General features: G+C 42.5%; 1 protein-coding gene across 2 annotated transcripts in view; it reads left to right on the forward strand.

The window, feature by feature from the left end:
* KCNH1 (potassium voltage-gated channel subfamily H member 1) overlaps positions 1–16,995 on the forward strand; it is a 308,739-nt gene that overhangs the window by 38,251 nt on the left and 253,493 nt on the right. For both annotated transcript variants that reach the window (XM_074949315.1, XM_074949316.1), the window contains one exon: positions 6,049–6,167. In XM_074949315.1, coding sequence (XP_074805416.1) covers positions 6,049–6,167 — 119 coding nt within the window. The remainder of the gene's footprint in view (positions 1–6,048; positions 6,168–16,995) is intronic.

Consider the following 16,995-nt stretch of genomic DNA (forward strand, 5'->3'; position numbering starts at 1 on the left):
TTTAGGGGGGGCTTGACAGGTCACAGGTGGAAGACACTACTCTTGTGGTCTCAGTATAAATCTGACTTGAGCCAGTTAACAACAAAAGAACTAGAACTTCACAAGAACAAAATACAAAATCAATTCAGCAAAGTGGTGGGATGTTTCGTTTTCTTATCCAACGTGACTGATGCCTAATACAAAGGCCATAGTGGAGCCCAGAACAGGAAGAAGAAGAGGTTGAAACACAGCTGATGGTTTTGTGATCCTGAGTTCTTCCCTTTTCTTCTAGCATTCAAGACTGAAGGTCTTTGCAAAGGAGGTTGTATCACAGTGGTTGCATCAAAATGATGAAGAATTGTGAAAGTGAAGTCATGGACAGCAGGACAGTTGAATTCAGAATTTTGTCTTTTTAAGACCTCCACTCCTATTAAGGCAGCTCAGTATTAGTGGAGTGAGTTTTAGTACGTTCAGATTGGTTTGGTCAAAAGTTCATCACAGGACGGGTGCTTAACGTATCAACAGAAGAACAAAAACATGAGAGTGGGAGGCAAGACAAGATGTTAGATTGGATACTATTATTGTTCTATTCCAGAAATGCAAGCTGGCTTCTTGGACACTATTATATGTGCTTTTTGATTGTCTGAAAAATAAATATGCTTCTAAGGTGAATTGCATAATGAGTGTCTTGAGTTTCACGTAATACAATTTGAAATTTTTTTCTTTTTTCAGAGGAAAAAAGTGGGTGTTTTCAGGTATAGGAAAATCCCTATCACCTTGGGGAAGAAAACAACTCTTTAATTTAGGTGGTCCAGTCAGTTCCCCCTCATCATGGCAGGACTGATGCCATTATACCTTTTTTTGAAATATGTGTCAAATCTAGACTTCAGGAGCTCCAATGCTGTGATTCCACTCTTCCTTTGCATTTTATTCCACTGCCTAATGGCTCTTAGTTTGAATGTCTTTCTGATATTTACTTTCTCTGCTGTAACTTAAGTCCATCACTTCTTGGTCTGTCTTCATTGACTAATGAGAGTAATCAGTCCTTGCCCTAAATGTCTGCGTACCTGCAGGCAGTTTATGTCTTCCTTCAGGTTTCTGTAGTAATATGTTGTAACAAGATCAAGAGGGATTCCTTCCTCTTAGGGTACTGAGAGACAAATGAGCATTCCACTGTAGGTGCTGTTGATGCCAATGTTGTCTCTGATGTAACATATAGAACCACTGTGTATGCTGGAGTTTCCACAATTTTCTTTTTCTTCCATTTAAAAATGAAAGGATGGTGTTTTACACTAATTGCCCAAAACACAGCAGTATTGCTACAGTAAGCATTAGGGTTTAGACCATTACTGTAGAATATTCCCAGCCCTTTTTAAATAAGGGACAGAAATGAAAAAAAAGTGAGAGAATCTCTCAGCTTCATAATTGCTAATGTTACTTGAAAAGCATAATATAATTTTTGGCCATTTTGATAGGCTTTGCATCTTCATGGCATTGCTTAAGTTTCTGTAAAATTTAATGATATTTACTAACCCTTTGTTCTACGGTAAAAATTTCACAAAGTTCAGCTCTGCTCAAGGCATACTCACATACTTATGCACTCTTCAGGCACAGGGCCTGATTCTTCTTCCAACTGTAAATCAGCAGAAATTCCATTGGAATCAACAGTTACAATGATGTAAATCTGGAATAAGCAAGAGGAGAATTGGGCCTGCAGTCTCATTATAGGCAATACTACCAGCTCTGCTTGTATAGTTAAGATTGCATGACACTTCTCTTTACATGGTCCTGTTTTCAGTTGCTTGTAACTTTGCCCAACTTTAACTGTTTGACTGAAATTTTCCTCACCAGGTGTCTGCCAGAGGCTGAATTTATTTGTAAAGTTTCCTCAATGATGGTTGAGCCATATCAGAGAATGAGATTAGGTTAAAATGTCTTAGCTTGTCCATGGTAAAAAAAAGTGCTCTAATTGTTTCTTTGAGACATTCTAATGCTTTCATGCTTTGGAGCAAAGACTTGAAATTGCCCTGGGCCAGGAATGTGCCTTTTGCCATCCCTGTGAAAACAGCTCATATTTGGGCAAGTTATAAGCCTTTGAAAAACCTTTGTTTGCATATGCTCAGTAGAGACTTGTTAAAGCTTGTCAACTAAATTCTCTCAGGATTCTATCTGTACTCAGCATGCTCCAGCCCAGGTCTGTAGGGCTGAAGCATGAAAATTAGTGCTGTCTGGTGCTGCAGGCCATCCTGGTCATGGAAACCAGAATTAAGAACAGGGAGAGTCTCTCTGTGATCTCAATGCCCCCCTGCTGGTGACCACGCAGTATGGAGGAGGAAGTGACCTGTCTCAAATGCAGAACAGACAAGAACCTGACTGGTGGGTGCAGGGGATGTAGATCGAGACAAGGAACCTGGGATGGGAAACCTGGGACGGGGAGTTAACAGGAGGGGTTTAGAGAAGAGCCACAAGAATGATCAAACTTGTAGTGATAGACTCAAAGAAAGCAATTTATTTAGCTTAACAAAGAGAAGGTTAAGGGGTAACTGTATTAATTTATAAGTACCTACCTGGAGAACAAATATTTAATAATGGCCTCTTCAGTCTGGCAGAGAAAGGTATTCCACAATCTAATGACTGGAAGCTGAAGCTGGACAAATTCAGACCGGTAAAAGGTGTACATTTTTAACAGTGAGGGGCAATTTACCAAGAATCAAGATGGATTCTCCATCACAGACATTTTTATAATCAAGATTGGATGTTTTTAAAAAGCTATGCTGTAGGAATTATTTTGGGTAAATTCTGTGGCCTGTGTGATACAGAAGGTCGGCCGAGATGATCACAGTGGTCCCTTCTTGTCTTGGAATCTATGGAACTAGGACTGAGATCTGGGAAGGAGAGAGACTGGGACTCTGGGCAAGGAGCCCATAGGTAGACTGGGATGAGGAGCCTGAACTGGGGAGAAGACTGGGACTTGGACAGGGAGGTCAGAGGATTAGAGTAGGACTGGGATAAGAAGGTAGAGGTGGGGAAATGCAATGAGATGCTGCAGTGGGGCAATGAGGAAAAGACAGTACTAGAATAGGTACAGACTGAGGGAGACAGGGGCAGAAAGGTGACCACTAGAATAGACTCCCCTCCTGAACGTGGAATGGGATCCCAGATTTCCAAGTCTCCTCATTCTTTTCTCTCAGCAAACATCTGTAAAACCCACCGGCAATGTGTGTGTCTCATCTGCCTCTAACCCTGGTCCACATAAAGGATGACAACCTACTACTGCTATTGGTAAATCCATTAACTCAAGGGGAAGATAGCCATGCAGTGGATCCAAACGTTCCAATTCCTCTGATAACCCATGTGGGTGTCAATATGATTCCACAGTTTGCTTTTTTAAAAACCTAGAACATTACATACACACTCAGGGCAGAGTTTGAATAGTGTGAAGTAAATAAGGCCTAGGGCCACACATTGTTCAATGAAGATAAAATAAAATATTGAATAGTTGCTCATTAATTGAGCTCTGTCCATCCTGTGCACTGAATGAGGCAGGGATCCTGGTGGAAAAATTGTATGTGATCATGTAATTAAAGACTGTATCTTAATGCATGTGGACAAGGGAGCCAAATTATGTTCATATGGACAGCCTTAATTCTGGCATTTCCTGTCTGTTGAGTGCTTGGCTTTGCAACATTAAGGTATTTAACATATTGTTTTCTGTGTAATCTTTATACACAGCATAAAGAAAAGGAGTACTTGTGGCACCTTGGAGACTAACAAATTTATTTGAGCATAAGCTTTTGTGAGCACTCATGAAAGCTTATGCTCAAATAACTTTGTTAGTCTCTAAGGTGCCACAAGTACTCCTTTTCTTTTTGCGGATACAGACTAACACGGCTGCTACTCTGAAACTTATACACAGCAAAGTACACTTCATTTCAGCACCACGGACAACATTACTTGCTAATAATACTCATATGGTGTACATGCTTTATTCGTCTCACATACTATAAGTCTGAGACTGTAAACCCATGTGATTCTATTTACTGCCACTTGAACAAATTATCCCCCAGTTTCTCTGGATGCACACCACTCTAAATCCAATGATCTTGATTCTTCACTGACTTACACCACTGTAAATCAGGAGTAACTCCCGTGGAGTCATGCTGGTATCCAAGTTATGTCAAAGGAAGGTCTTAGGGCCAGACTCTGAGTTGGTATCCATGACCATAGATTTTCTAAAGCTAATGGAGACATACCAACTTGCACCATCTCTATTCGCTTCAGAAGATCTATGCTCATTGACACCAGCTGTGGACCTGGCCCTTAGGAGCAATTTTCCCCATGTTCTCATAACACCTACTGGCCTACTTAAAGTTTTGCCAGAATAAGAAATGAGTAAGGGCTTCAGGACTGGGCCCATTAATGTTAATGAGACTTACTCATGGACAGCAAGGGAAGAATATTTCCTTAGAAATGTACTGTGTTAAAAAGCTGACAGGAAAACGTATCAGTCTGACTATCGTGAAACATAAACAGATTTGGGGCCAACTGATGTAAATTGATATAGTTGCACTGGAGTCAATAGAGCTGTGCTGATTGATCTCAGCTGAGGATCTGCTTCTGTATGTGGAAAGATAATCTGTTTCTCTGAAGAGATCTCCTTCTTTCTGGGGCAAACACTATGCTCCTTACTCAGGTGAGATTCAGCCCAATGGATGGAAATGAAAAATCTAATTACTGCTGAACTCTCCAGGAAATAGGCAGTTGGTTCCAGCCAGCTCTATCAATCAGACCTTCTTAAAAGGAGGGGGGGCTTCAGTGTTGGCTTTGTAAGAGACATTCTTTGCCTCGACAACTGTTTCTTTGTCTGATTCCACCCCTTTTTTTAGGTTTGCCTCTTTGCACTTTCCTTAAGAAACATATGTCAAGTCACCTTATCAGCCCCAGGCTAGGAAGGTTCTGCTGAACAGCAAATCCATGTAATTTGCTTCTTTATTGTGTCACCCTTTTATTTAGCAAACACACATTCCAGCAAACACTTTCACAACAGGGCATTGACAGGAAACGTTCAAAGTACTGGGCAGCACTCTAACCACTCAAATCCGAATTACTTTAATAGGAGACTTGCACATTAGCAAGCCAGGCTGCTCTTTAAAAATAGTATAATTTATTTTCTTAATGGAGGCAGAAGGTTATGGAAGCTTTCCCAGGAGCAGAACCACATTAAGAGAGACAGTCTGCAAGGTGCTAAGCACCCTTAATGAGATGGCCAGTGACTCCCAGAAGGCACTAAGTATCTTGCAGAATTGGGACCTAATAATATTTTTCTTTTAGGAAGCTAGAGAAGTCCAAATGCATGTTCTGGCTGAGTTTCTGTGATTGCAAATAATGATCATAAAAGTCACTGTTTCTGCTAACTCTGTCGGTGTTTTGTTAAAGGCCCCTTATTCTGAGGGGTTTATGAATTGGTTGTAAAAAATTGTTCTGGGCTAAAACTCAGCATATAAATTCTCCTCCCCGGCAGCTGAATGTTTTTACAAAGTTTGAAAAATGTATTTGCTTTGTCCTTCCTTTCATCTGCAGAGGGTATAAAATCGTGTTGCTGGTTTCATCTGCACTTTTTTTGTTAGATCATATAGTATCGTCTATTTCTTTGCTTACCTCCACACCATCCCCTACACATCTGGGGCCATATTCACTTCTTGTTATAACTCTCATTGTTCCTGATTCTGGTCTGTCACCTGGATAGGTCAGGAACATCTCCTGCATTGATGTGAGATCTGAATCAGATCACTTACTTCAATAGGTGATTATTCCAGGGCAGAATTTTGTCCCCAGGAAATACCCAATCCATGTAACTGTCCTCTTGCACAGCCATTGAAGTGCCACACTTTTTGGCCTCTTTACTACACTGACATCTGTTTACTGACTCCCTTCCACCTGGCATGTGGTTAAATTATACCACCTTTATCACTGCTGAATTTGATCCCTGGATTTAGGAGAGTCTTCCTGAAATACAATTCCATATTGTTTCTTGTAGCTATTGTGTAATCTTTGTTCTGTTTTCTCAAGGCTGGGGGAAGTTTGCTCGCTTGACACGAGCCCTCACAAGCAGCCGGGGCGTCTTGCAGCAGCTTGCTCCAAGCGTGCAGAAAGGAGAGAACGTTCACAAGCATTCTCGACTTGCCGAGGTGAGAGAGAGTATGGAGATGTGACTAGATTGTGATTGCTGAATCCGTATGTCTGTATATGGAATTTCAATGTGTGGTCAGAAGACAAGATTCATTACCCTAAAATCACTGTCTTCTAGTGCAGTTTACAGATGAATGACACACCTAAATGCCACTGTAAGTGAAGTACTTCCATCTTTACTGGGGTAGATGTAAGTAGGTCTCATTTCGTCCCAAATTACCAAGACCTTATCCATGGAGAAATTACACTAGACCTAGTTTACATATCTTTTGCATATGGTGAAGACTAGAAGGAAAGTGGGAATCCAGTGGAAAAGGTACTCAGAGGGCTAACCATGGGGAAAGGTGATTACATAATATTTCCATGTCCTCATGTAGCTGACAATGTTCTCTCTATACTAGCTATCCACTGTCTGTGCTCTTTTGCCATTAGGTTCAGGCTTGGAAGGGAGGGAATCCAGGAACAAACGTGCTATGCAGTAAGTCCCCCTGGACAATGAATCAATAAGTGCTGTCCATAAAATGTCATGTAAACTAAGCATAATATTAGGATCTACACTCATATGGTCATCAGAGAGGTCATATAACAATATTAATACTAACCAGTATTTTTCACTTATATGTTGCCTTTCTTCCAAGGATCTCAAAGTTCACTAGGATCTATGAGTGCTCATGTGAGCATAACTGGGGTGGGAAAAGCTATGGGTAGTACAGCAGAGAAGCCTAGGAAATACCTATTGGCTGAGGACTGTCAGTGTAGAAAGGGCTGGGAGAACATCTAGGAGGAAGCTGGATCTGAGGATTTGTGGTCTTCAGAAGTCAGATGTCTTCTCTTGTTGCTGTTGATCAATATTGTAGCCATCCACTCACTTTATGGAAGCTTTCCCAGGAGCAGAACCACATTAAGAGAGACAGTCTGCAAGGTGCTAAGCACCCTTAATGAGATGGCCAGTGACTCCCAGAAGGGACTTAGTTTCTTGCAACATTGGGACCTAATAATATTTTTCTTTTAGGAAGCTAGAGAAGTCCAAATGCAATGTGATTGCAAAGTAATGATAGTAAAAGTCACTGTGACTGCTAACTCTGTTGGTGTTTCATTAAAGGCCCCTTATTTTGAGGGGTTTATGAATCGGTTGTAAAAAATTATTCTGGGCCAAAATTCGGCATATAAATTCTGGGGTAATTTAGGAATACACTTGAAAAGGGATTGTCATTTTCCATCAGGTTCCACACATGAACCTCACTCATTCATCGGAATCTCTTAAAGTAAAAGAGTTCAGGAGGCTGGCAGGTGTTTTTAATATTTATCCTATATAAACTATGCTTGTTAGCTCTCATATAGTGATTGTTATCTGTAGATCTCATAGCCAATTATAAGGGAAGGTATAGATCTTTATCCCCATTTTACAGGATGTGGAACTGAATCACCGAGAAGTGAAGTGATTTTGCTCAGAATTACCTAGCTTGTCAGATGTAGAACTGAGATGAAAACCCAGCACGCCTGACTCCAAGGCCAGTGCCTTACCAATTAGACCACGCTGCTTTTGCTGTGTGGAAGCTTCAGAAGGTCACTTAGTCTGTAATTGGTTCTGTGGCCCTTTCACTCACTTGCAGGGCCTGAGATTGCCCAAATATATTTGTGTCTACTCCTACTGGAATTCATTTCATTTAGAAAGACAATTCTGTAAGTAAAATGGTTGAAATTCTGCACAATAATTTCCTTACTCCTGTTAACTCCACAATATCATTATGGCAAAAAAGGAGGGAGAAATCTTAAGTGTCTTTCAGCAGCTGGGGCCCATGTTGAGTGCACAGCTTTATTATGTGGGGGAAAAACCGAACTCTGCTGCCATTCATCACTGATATCTACAGTAGTGCACGCTTCCAATATTGTGCTCTCAGTCTTAAAAATATATCCAACTCCTGCAGCCCAATTCTGCCCTCAAGGATGCAACTCTCCTTCATATAATTTGGAATTGTACCCATGTAAGAGTCTGACCCAACTTCCACTGAAGTCATTTACAAGTTGCTTTTTGGCCAATAGGATCCTGAAATATTTTAGACTGATTATAAACTATACATGATAGAGTGGACAGAACCAGCTGCATAACTGCACATAGCAATGCTGTAAACAGTTTAGGGAAGCAAAGGACACTATTTAGTTGATCCTATAAATAATGTAAGGAGGCAGAGTGTCAGGCAAGGATTTGAAAGAGGATCAAACGGCATCATGAAAAGGTCAAGCGTTAGGTGGGCTGTGGTCAGTGCAGATGGGTGGGTATAGAACTTACAACCACCTTTTCCATCTGAACTCAAGGAGGAAGTATTAGCAGCATAAGGGTTTTTACCCTCTTGGTAGGGCTCCAGCCACTAGAGGGAGAGACAGTCGCAAACATCCTGCAGTGGGTTCATGGGCTTTGCCTACACGAGAACATTCAGCATCCATTGTCAGCAACAGGTGAAGCTGCACTGGTGATGACAACAGTTTAGAGAAGGTCTTCCTGATGTGGTCTTGAAAATGGGTTAGCCCAATATACCCAAGCACTTCAACCAGCCATATGGGTTGGTTGTCTGTACCAAGGAAATAGCCACAATTGCTGACAACAGGTACAAAATTTCTTGGTGTAGATAAGACTTTAGTGTAGCTAAATCTGTCATTGCTTAATGGTCTCTGTGGGAGGTGTGGGTACTCAGCACCTCTGAGAACCTACTCCAATATGTATCATGATCTCTATGAAAAACAGGTGAGCTCCTGGCCAATATCTGCACCATAACTTAACATGAGCCTGAAAAGGCACATGTATGTGGCTGTGGCAATGCAGACTACGGAGCTTGTGTATTCCGTCTTTGATTCTTCTCTGCACTCAGTTAATCAAGAATGAAAACCTGATTTCAGTAGTCGTCCTATATGGCTGGCACTGCTGGGAAAGCCTTCACCTTGTGGTAGCTTAGGTATGGCAGAATTTTGGGCAACTCTCCTCCCCACCTCTGCCTTCTTTACACACCTCTAAAGAACTTCAAGACCTATCATCAATTATTCTTTCCTTCATTTCAAATGTTTTCCTTTTTCCAGTGCATGCTAGAACTTAGAAACACAAGACCAGTTTCTGATCTCATTTAATAATAATAATGCCTAGCTGTTATATAGCACTTTTCACTGGTACAGCTAAAAGCAGTTTACAAAGGAGATAAGCATCATCCCCATTTTACAGGTAGGGAAACTGAGGTACAGAGGTTAAAAGCCTGCTCAATATCACCCAGCAGGCCAGTGGCAGCGCCAGGAACAGAACCTAGGTGTCCTGAGTCCTAGCTGAGAGTTCTGTCCACTAGGGATCACTGCCTCATGATGTCAATTCACAGTTGCTCCAATGAACTCAATGAGTGGATAATGTGTTCAATAAGACTTTGCACTGGTGCAGATGGCAGGTTCATTTCTACTAATAAAGGGCAGGAACTTATTTTACATGTGTGGAATGAGTTCCTTTAATTGCCACTTGAATATTGCACTCATTGTTTTAAAGTGGTCATTGGGTCTGATTCTGATCTCATTTACATCATTGTATATTGGGAGTAACTGTACTGAAGCCAAAGGCATTAGACCAGAGTAAAAGCTGGGTATGTGTAATCAGAAGCAGGACCATTTCTCTTTACTTAGAGTGGTTGATTGGGTCTAGCTTGGTAGCCTTCTTGTTCTATAAAAGTGTCTGGACTACTCTGGACATGAGACAATGTATTTGCAAGCCTTATGTGAGAGCTTTTCTACCGCTCTGAATAAACTTCAGCCGGTTTAGAGTATTAAATTCAAGTTAAAAATTCATCCTTTTTTCTCTACTGACGGTCAGTGGTATTTGCTCTCAAAGTCTCTGTATTTATTGGAGTAATATCTTGTAAATTAACTGAGCTCAAGAAAGGTGCTTGATTGCAAAAGGCCTTTGTTTATCCCCTGAGCAGGTAAAGTGTGGGAAGTGTCAGTGTAAGCTTCTACCCTCTATCAGTATGACCCTGAGAGGATAATTCTGTCTTCATGCCCATTCTGTTCTTGGCCTCTCTGCTGAGAGTGCCAGTTTGTGCTGTGACAGTGGTGGTATGATGTGGACACTCATTCACCATGCGCTAAGTTGAGACCACCGATTCATTTCGCGTGGGCCACTGAACAGCTGCCAGACAGTAACAAGTTTAGATTTCTCTGGCCATGGCAAGCATACATTTTTAATATGGAAAACTCTGAAATGTATTGTATAGTAAATGCTAAGACGTGCTATGATTTTGAAAGAGACGTAATGAAGTTGCAATGGAATATAAACTAATCAATACCCTTTTACAATTTGACCACCCCGCAGCTGACTTACGAACCTTTGTCTCTGAACATCGGGCACTGTACGTGTTCTCTGTACTGATGCTATTGGCTGATTTATTCTGTACATTTGCCATGAAGTTCTGTGTTCACAAGATTATGTCACAATTAAAAACGCAATAGGTATAAGCTATAAAAGTAGTTAAATTTATAGTGGCTCTTGGCAGCACTGCTTAATAAAGGGTATACCAGCATTTCCATTGTCAACCTTCCTTTTCAGGGCCTTATAACTCAATATCTACTTCAAATTGAAACTTAGAACATGGACTCTTTGCCCACCAGGGTTGTGTTTGTGTGTGAGAGTGCGAATGAATGCAAAAGGGAGATGTGGCTGCAAATGATTTGATTTTTTTTTTTCAATCATAAAAGACCTTAAAACAAATTACAGTGGCAACTTGTTGATTAACTTTGAGTACTGACTGTTGACACAATCCCCATTTCTGTAACAAGTCTGTGGTATAAATATTTATATTTTGTGATATGTTAAAAATATTAATACAGCCTAGCAAAACTTTGATGAAAATTGTCACTTCTCCACTTTAAATAATAATCTATGGCTTTAAAGAGCTATTAAAACATCAGGCATTGTTACCAAAAATAATAAACATAGATAGTACTATAGTAGTAGCAGATGAATCATAAATAATTGGGGCAATACTGCTATTAATAACTTTCTGAAATAAATAATTCTTTTATTGAGCTATAAACACAAAATAGAAAAAAACCCTCCTAAAATAGGTTGGTTTCACTTATTTAGGCGTCTAGTTCTGATAGTAATGAGGTATTTACTTATTACATGTTTTGGATTGCAACCAACATCAGTTGCTTACATTTTCTCCATAGTTCCTTTTCTGGTCATCTTCTTCTCCCCCTGCCCAGGAGCAGAAATGCATGGCTACTAGCTGGAACAGAATTGGTACACATAGGCTGGTAACCACCACAGGTCTTGGGGCACATCTCCCAGGTGGGCGCTCCAAAGAGGATTGTGCTTCAGGGTGGCACAATCCTTTCCAGAGCTCACAGATGCGCGGGGAGAGCATTCCGGTACACCACCCTTTAAGCTGGTGTAGCATGTGCCTCTCTCGGTGCTCAGTTAGCTTTGCTGGCTGTGCAGAGAGTGTGGGGACAAGGCCCTGCTCTTTTATGCCCCTTTGGGGGTGATTTACATTCTTGGAGGCATTATGAAGGAGCAGCTGGGCTGTGTGTCACCCCTCATGTCAGGGGCTCAAGGCGGGGAAACAGCTCTTCCCAGTTTTCCATACACCTACACAGCTGCCAGGCAAAACCTAGCCCTTTGGTCGTAATCTTCTTGGGTCTTTCTCTGTGTTTTTTCTGCAGTGCTGGGCACGTTGCTAGTGCTTAATGACAAAAGCAACCCTGTGTTCATTTAGAACAGTCAGGTTCATTAGAGAGTTTATTCCTCCTCCAATTTTTAAAAAAAGAGTTTGGTGCCTGTGAAAGTTCCCAGGTTGGCAGCTCCAGAGACAGAAGTCAAGTTGGTTATCTACAGAACAGGTAGAGCACAGTACAAGCTGACCTACTCCTCTGCCTCCCTCTCCATGGGTGAGAGGATAGTTCAGTCTCTGTGGCTTTGGATTTCGTTCTGAGAATGGCAACAAGACCCCAGATGTGCTGATGGTGTTTGCAACATGCACATATCTCTGTGAGGAGCTCAGCTAAAGCTGAGATTACCTACTAATTTAAACAGGTCAAGTTGCTATCAGTTGTTAGCTATATTCGGTCCTTTTCAACCTGGACTAGACTTGAACTGGAGACCTAGAAGTGAAATATCTATTACTAAGCCATGAGCCTTTCAGTTCAGTGCAGAATAGCATGATCTACAAAACAAAAAGGAAGACAGACTTAAATCCTCTTATTTTCTATGCTGCAGTCATTGGACCTCTCATATATAAAGGGAGAGTAATTCTGTTGATTGTTGATAACATTTAAGAAACTAAAGCAGTCAAGTTGTGTATCTTCATAATGACTTGAGCCTCAAGGTCTGATTCTCCTTACACTTAATTCAATTGTGCATCAGTGTAACTTCACTGACTTTACTGAAGTTACTTCTGATATACATCAGAGTAACTGGGACCAGAATTTGGCCCTTAGTTTCTAGGCCAGATACAGATAGATCTTACCTTTCTTTGTTTCTGTCATACATATACCTGTGTGAATACACGAGTAAGCTTCCAGACAGTGTTTTTCTAATTTACATAAAGCAAGATTTTCTTAGTGTTAATTAAGAGTTGGTGGTTTTACCATTGAGTTTCAGGGTCTCAGGATTAGGCCATTCTGAGTGGATTTGAAAATTTCGCCTGTAGAACCTAAATTCTAAAATATAGTTTACTCATACGAAGGACAAGTTATTTTTAATTTTCAGGGTTTTTCACTGTCAAGATTCATGTGTATATTTCCAGATTTAAAAGGTGGTTGTCAGGATGGTTGTCAGAATGTCTGCCTGTGGCTATATTGAAGTAACAATGTCGATAGAGATTAACGTAGATGTATGCCAAAAATGACAACCCTAGTCTCCAAGGACCTTTTGATGGCATAAGTAGTATGACCCCCAAGAGCACCTCAGTGCCAGATGGCCAGGAACTACCTGACATGTACCAGTGAGTTTCAGCTGGTCTAACCAGGCCAGTGCACCCCAACTCACTACGGTCACAACTTTCATGACCCATTTTAAATACAAATGATCATATGTGAACTGGTGACAATGGTGATTAATATCATTGTGAAATATATGTATTAACACTAGATGAGGAATTACGGTTACTCACTAATATTATGCTTTAAAGTCTGTGACCAAAAGGAGAGAATCAGTTTTTCTCCCAGACAGGAAGGAAAACAGCTACCTACCTGTCTTATATATAAATTTAGATTAGTAGAATTAAAACAATGGAAGCCCAATTCACATATGAATCATCAGGGGGATGGGAAGCCCATAGGAAGGGAAGAACAGCATGAGATCATCGTGAGTCTGGGGACAAAAGTGTGAGTTTAGGAAGATAGAAGGAGAGAGAAGACACCATCTTGGTATCCATTGCTGGACAGACACAAGGGGCCAGACCTGTGGCAAGATGAGAAAGATGGGCCCTTCAACCAAGAGGGTTGAAGTCTCAGGAAACTAAACATAGGTGAGAAACCTGCTTAGGCAAAGATCTTTCACCTAGAAAGACAAAGGAAACCCAGCACCTTGTTCTTCTGTGGAAAGTCCTGACTGAGAGAGAGTCAGCCATGGCTGGAAATAAAAAGATTGGTAAGAAATAGACCTTGAACCAAGGCTGTAGCTTGTTGAGTTTAAATTTTAGACTTTTAGGTGTGTGTTTTCACTTTTATTTGCTTGTAACCATTTCTGTTTTTAGCTCTTTTATTTGGTATCACTTAATCCATGGTCTTTTGTTAACAAACTTATTATATTTTTACTAAAAAGAAAAGGAGTACTTGTGGCACGTTAGAGACTAACAAATTTATTTGAGCATAAGCTGTAGCTCACGAAAGCTTATGCTCAAATAAATTTGTTAGTCTCTAAGGTGCCACAAGTACTCCTTTTCTTTTTGCGAATACAGACTAACATGGCTGCTACTCTGAAACCTATATTTTTACTATAAACCAATTCGGCGCTGTGTTTGAAGGGAAGGGTGTGCTTTACACCCAGTTAAATGAATAAGCTGTGATGTATTGACACCTCAGCACAGCACAAACTTGATATATTCTGTGAAAGCACAGTGGTAGGGGCTGTACATCGCAGAGAAGCATCTCTGAGGAGCTTGCAGGCTAGAGTTCACTGATAGTTACCTGCTAGGCTGGGAGATTCTTGAGGAGTTTGCTGGTGAGGAAGACAGACCGGTGTGGCAGGAAAGTGAGACACAATCTAATCACCAGCAAAACTCTCCCTTGTGTAGGCAGAGAGGTCACACAGTGGCTAACAGCTCTGGGTATCCTCAGCAGCATGTTACAAGAGGCAACCACGGTTTTGCCCTGCATTTAAGAGGTGGTAAAAATGTTCTAGCAGTGGCTGGGACCATTAAGTATTATAACTAAAATCTACTTAACTGACCTGCAGAATGTCACTCTGGGTTATACCTGCTATTGTCAGAGATGGGAAGTGCATGCTGACCAATTATTGCAGTGGATGAGTAGTCTGGATGAGTCCGCTTGCCCCTCAGACTGCATTTCAGACTTGGGACTATATATTACCATTACTTCTTATGCAGACTCCCATTGAAGCCAATAGTTGGATTCACCCACAGTGGTTCAAAGGGATATTTTGAATCAGTTCATCCATGGGCACTTGCCCAAGCCACTGCCCCAGCCAGTACCACATACTTTTGGGGGGATGGCAGTGGTTGGCTGCAGCCTCTTGATAGAGAGGGGGTTATTGCCACCTCGCATCACCTCAAGCTTCTCTAACCACCCAAGGGCAGATTTCCTGTCGCATGGAGCACTGGATGAATACGGTCCAGGGCTGGCAGGATATGGCTCCAGGAATGCTTTGTGATAGCCAGGACCAAATCCTAGCCTGGAGTGCTCTATTAGGATTCTAATTACAGCCTCACATGTTGACCCTCTGTTTTGCGGCTGTTTCTGGAAACTAAGTTCAGCATAGGAGGTCACGTTTGCCTACATTTTTCATATTGTTCTGGATTGTTGATGATTCTCTGTTTGATCTTGGGTGTACGCAGTCTGCAAATCTATTACTCCGGGGGGCATTCTGCGCCAAAAAATTAAAAACTGTGCACATAATATTTTAAAATTCTGCAAGTTTTATTTGTCAATAAATAAATGCAGAGGGTCCAGCATGGCAATGGGGAGCACAGGCTGTACAAAGGTGGGAGATCACCCTGCAGCCTCCCTGGCTCCGCATCCCCCAGACACAGACTCAGTGGTGATACTGCATCTGACCCTGACACAGCACAAGGCCAGGGCCTGCCCCAGAAACACCCTGGGGCCCTGCCCCTCTGTGCCAGGTGCACCAGGTGTGGGGCAGGCAGGCTCAACCAGGCAGGATCCAAATGTGGAGGGGCTCAGTGTGAGAGGATTCTGTGTGGGATAATCTGGGTGCAGGCAGCTCAGTGGGGGGGTTAGAAGTGGGGGGATCTGGATGCACAGAGGATCATTGGGTGTGGGGGTTTCAGGTGCAGCACAATAGGACCCTGCAGGGGCTTCCAGGTGAAAGTGGTTGGGGCTCAGCGGAAGGGTCTGGGCATGGGGGTCTCAGCGTGGGGGGGGTCTGGATGCTGGGGAGTGGGGATTGGTGGGGTGGGGGTCTGGGTGCAGATAGTTGGGGGTCAGTGGCATGGGGGTCTGGATGTGGGGGCTCAGGATGGTGCAGTGCGGTGGGACTACTCATGGTGGAGGTTTGAGTGCAGGGAGCTCAGTGGGGGGTGGTCTGGGTGCACAGGTGAGGGTCTGGGTGCAGGGGGACTCCAGATGCAGGGGTTGAGGTTCAATGGGGTGGAGTTCAGGTATGGGAGGGTAGCGGGGGTCTGGCTGTACGGGGTGAGGCTTGGCACAGGTGACTGGGTATGGGAGGTCCGGATGCATGAGTGTCAGGTGAGCAGTTCCCTGTACAGTGACCCCTCTCCCCACAGCTGAGGAGCGATGGGGACAGGAAGCAGGGGAGGATGCTGAGCTTCCTGCAGCTGGGGGAGGTTTCTTGGGGCGGGTCTGTCGCAGACCCAGCCACTCCTTGCAGGGGAAGAGGAAGTCCCGTCCTCTCCTGCCTCCAACCCAGCCGGGACTAGCACCTGATCCCAGACCAGGGTAGGAGCCACTGGCTGGGGCGTCCCTAGCCCTGCTGTGATTTACCTCTCCGCCGGCCCCTCCGGCAATGTACCTGCACTGCTAGAGAGTGATGTGTGACTGCTCTTGCAGCTTCCCTTTGCTTCCCTGTCATTTTTCTGTGTGGAAGCAAAGAAATCTACAGGGCGCATAATTCCCGCAGGAGTAATCTGTCTATGGCTCTGATCAGCTCTTGCTGCCCCCTCCTGGAGAAAATGTTGGACTCTGACAATCATCAGGCCTGATTTTTCACAGCCTTGCACCTCACACGGTCATTTACATCTGTGCAAAATGAGTGTGAAATGCTATCATTCTAGTGTGGTGCTGTTTTGCACTCACTCTGCACAGGTGTAAATGACCATAAAAGGTGCAGAAGAACAAAGAATCAGGCCCTAGGATGCTTATAAAGACAGAATCTAAGAGCTGATTGTTCTCCTTTTTTCCTTTCAGTTTAATCTGTTGGAAATAGCCGTCAGCTCACAAAAGATCATTTTAAAAGGTTCAGCAAAGTCTGCAAATAAAAGTCTGCATATAAATGATATTAAAAAGCTGATGTGCGGATAACTCCTGTGAGGGCATATTGTCTGATCTCGTCCTACAGGTGGCAGCGATTTATTTTCCCTTTCCCCATTCTCCAAAGCAAATTAATGGCCATGCTATAGTAAACATGAAAAAAAAGGGAAG

This window comes from Natator depressus, chromosome 3 (assembly GCF_965152275.1).
Source record: "Natator depressus isolate rNatDep1 chromosome 3, rNatDep2.hap1, whole genome shotgun sequence".
Classification (NCBI taxonomy): domain Eukaryota; kingdom Metazoa; phylum Chordata; order Testudines; family Cheloniidae; genus Natator; species Natator depressus.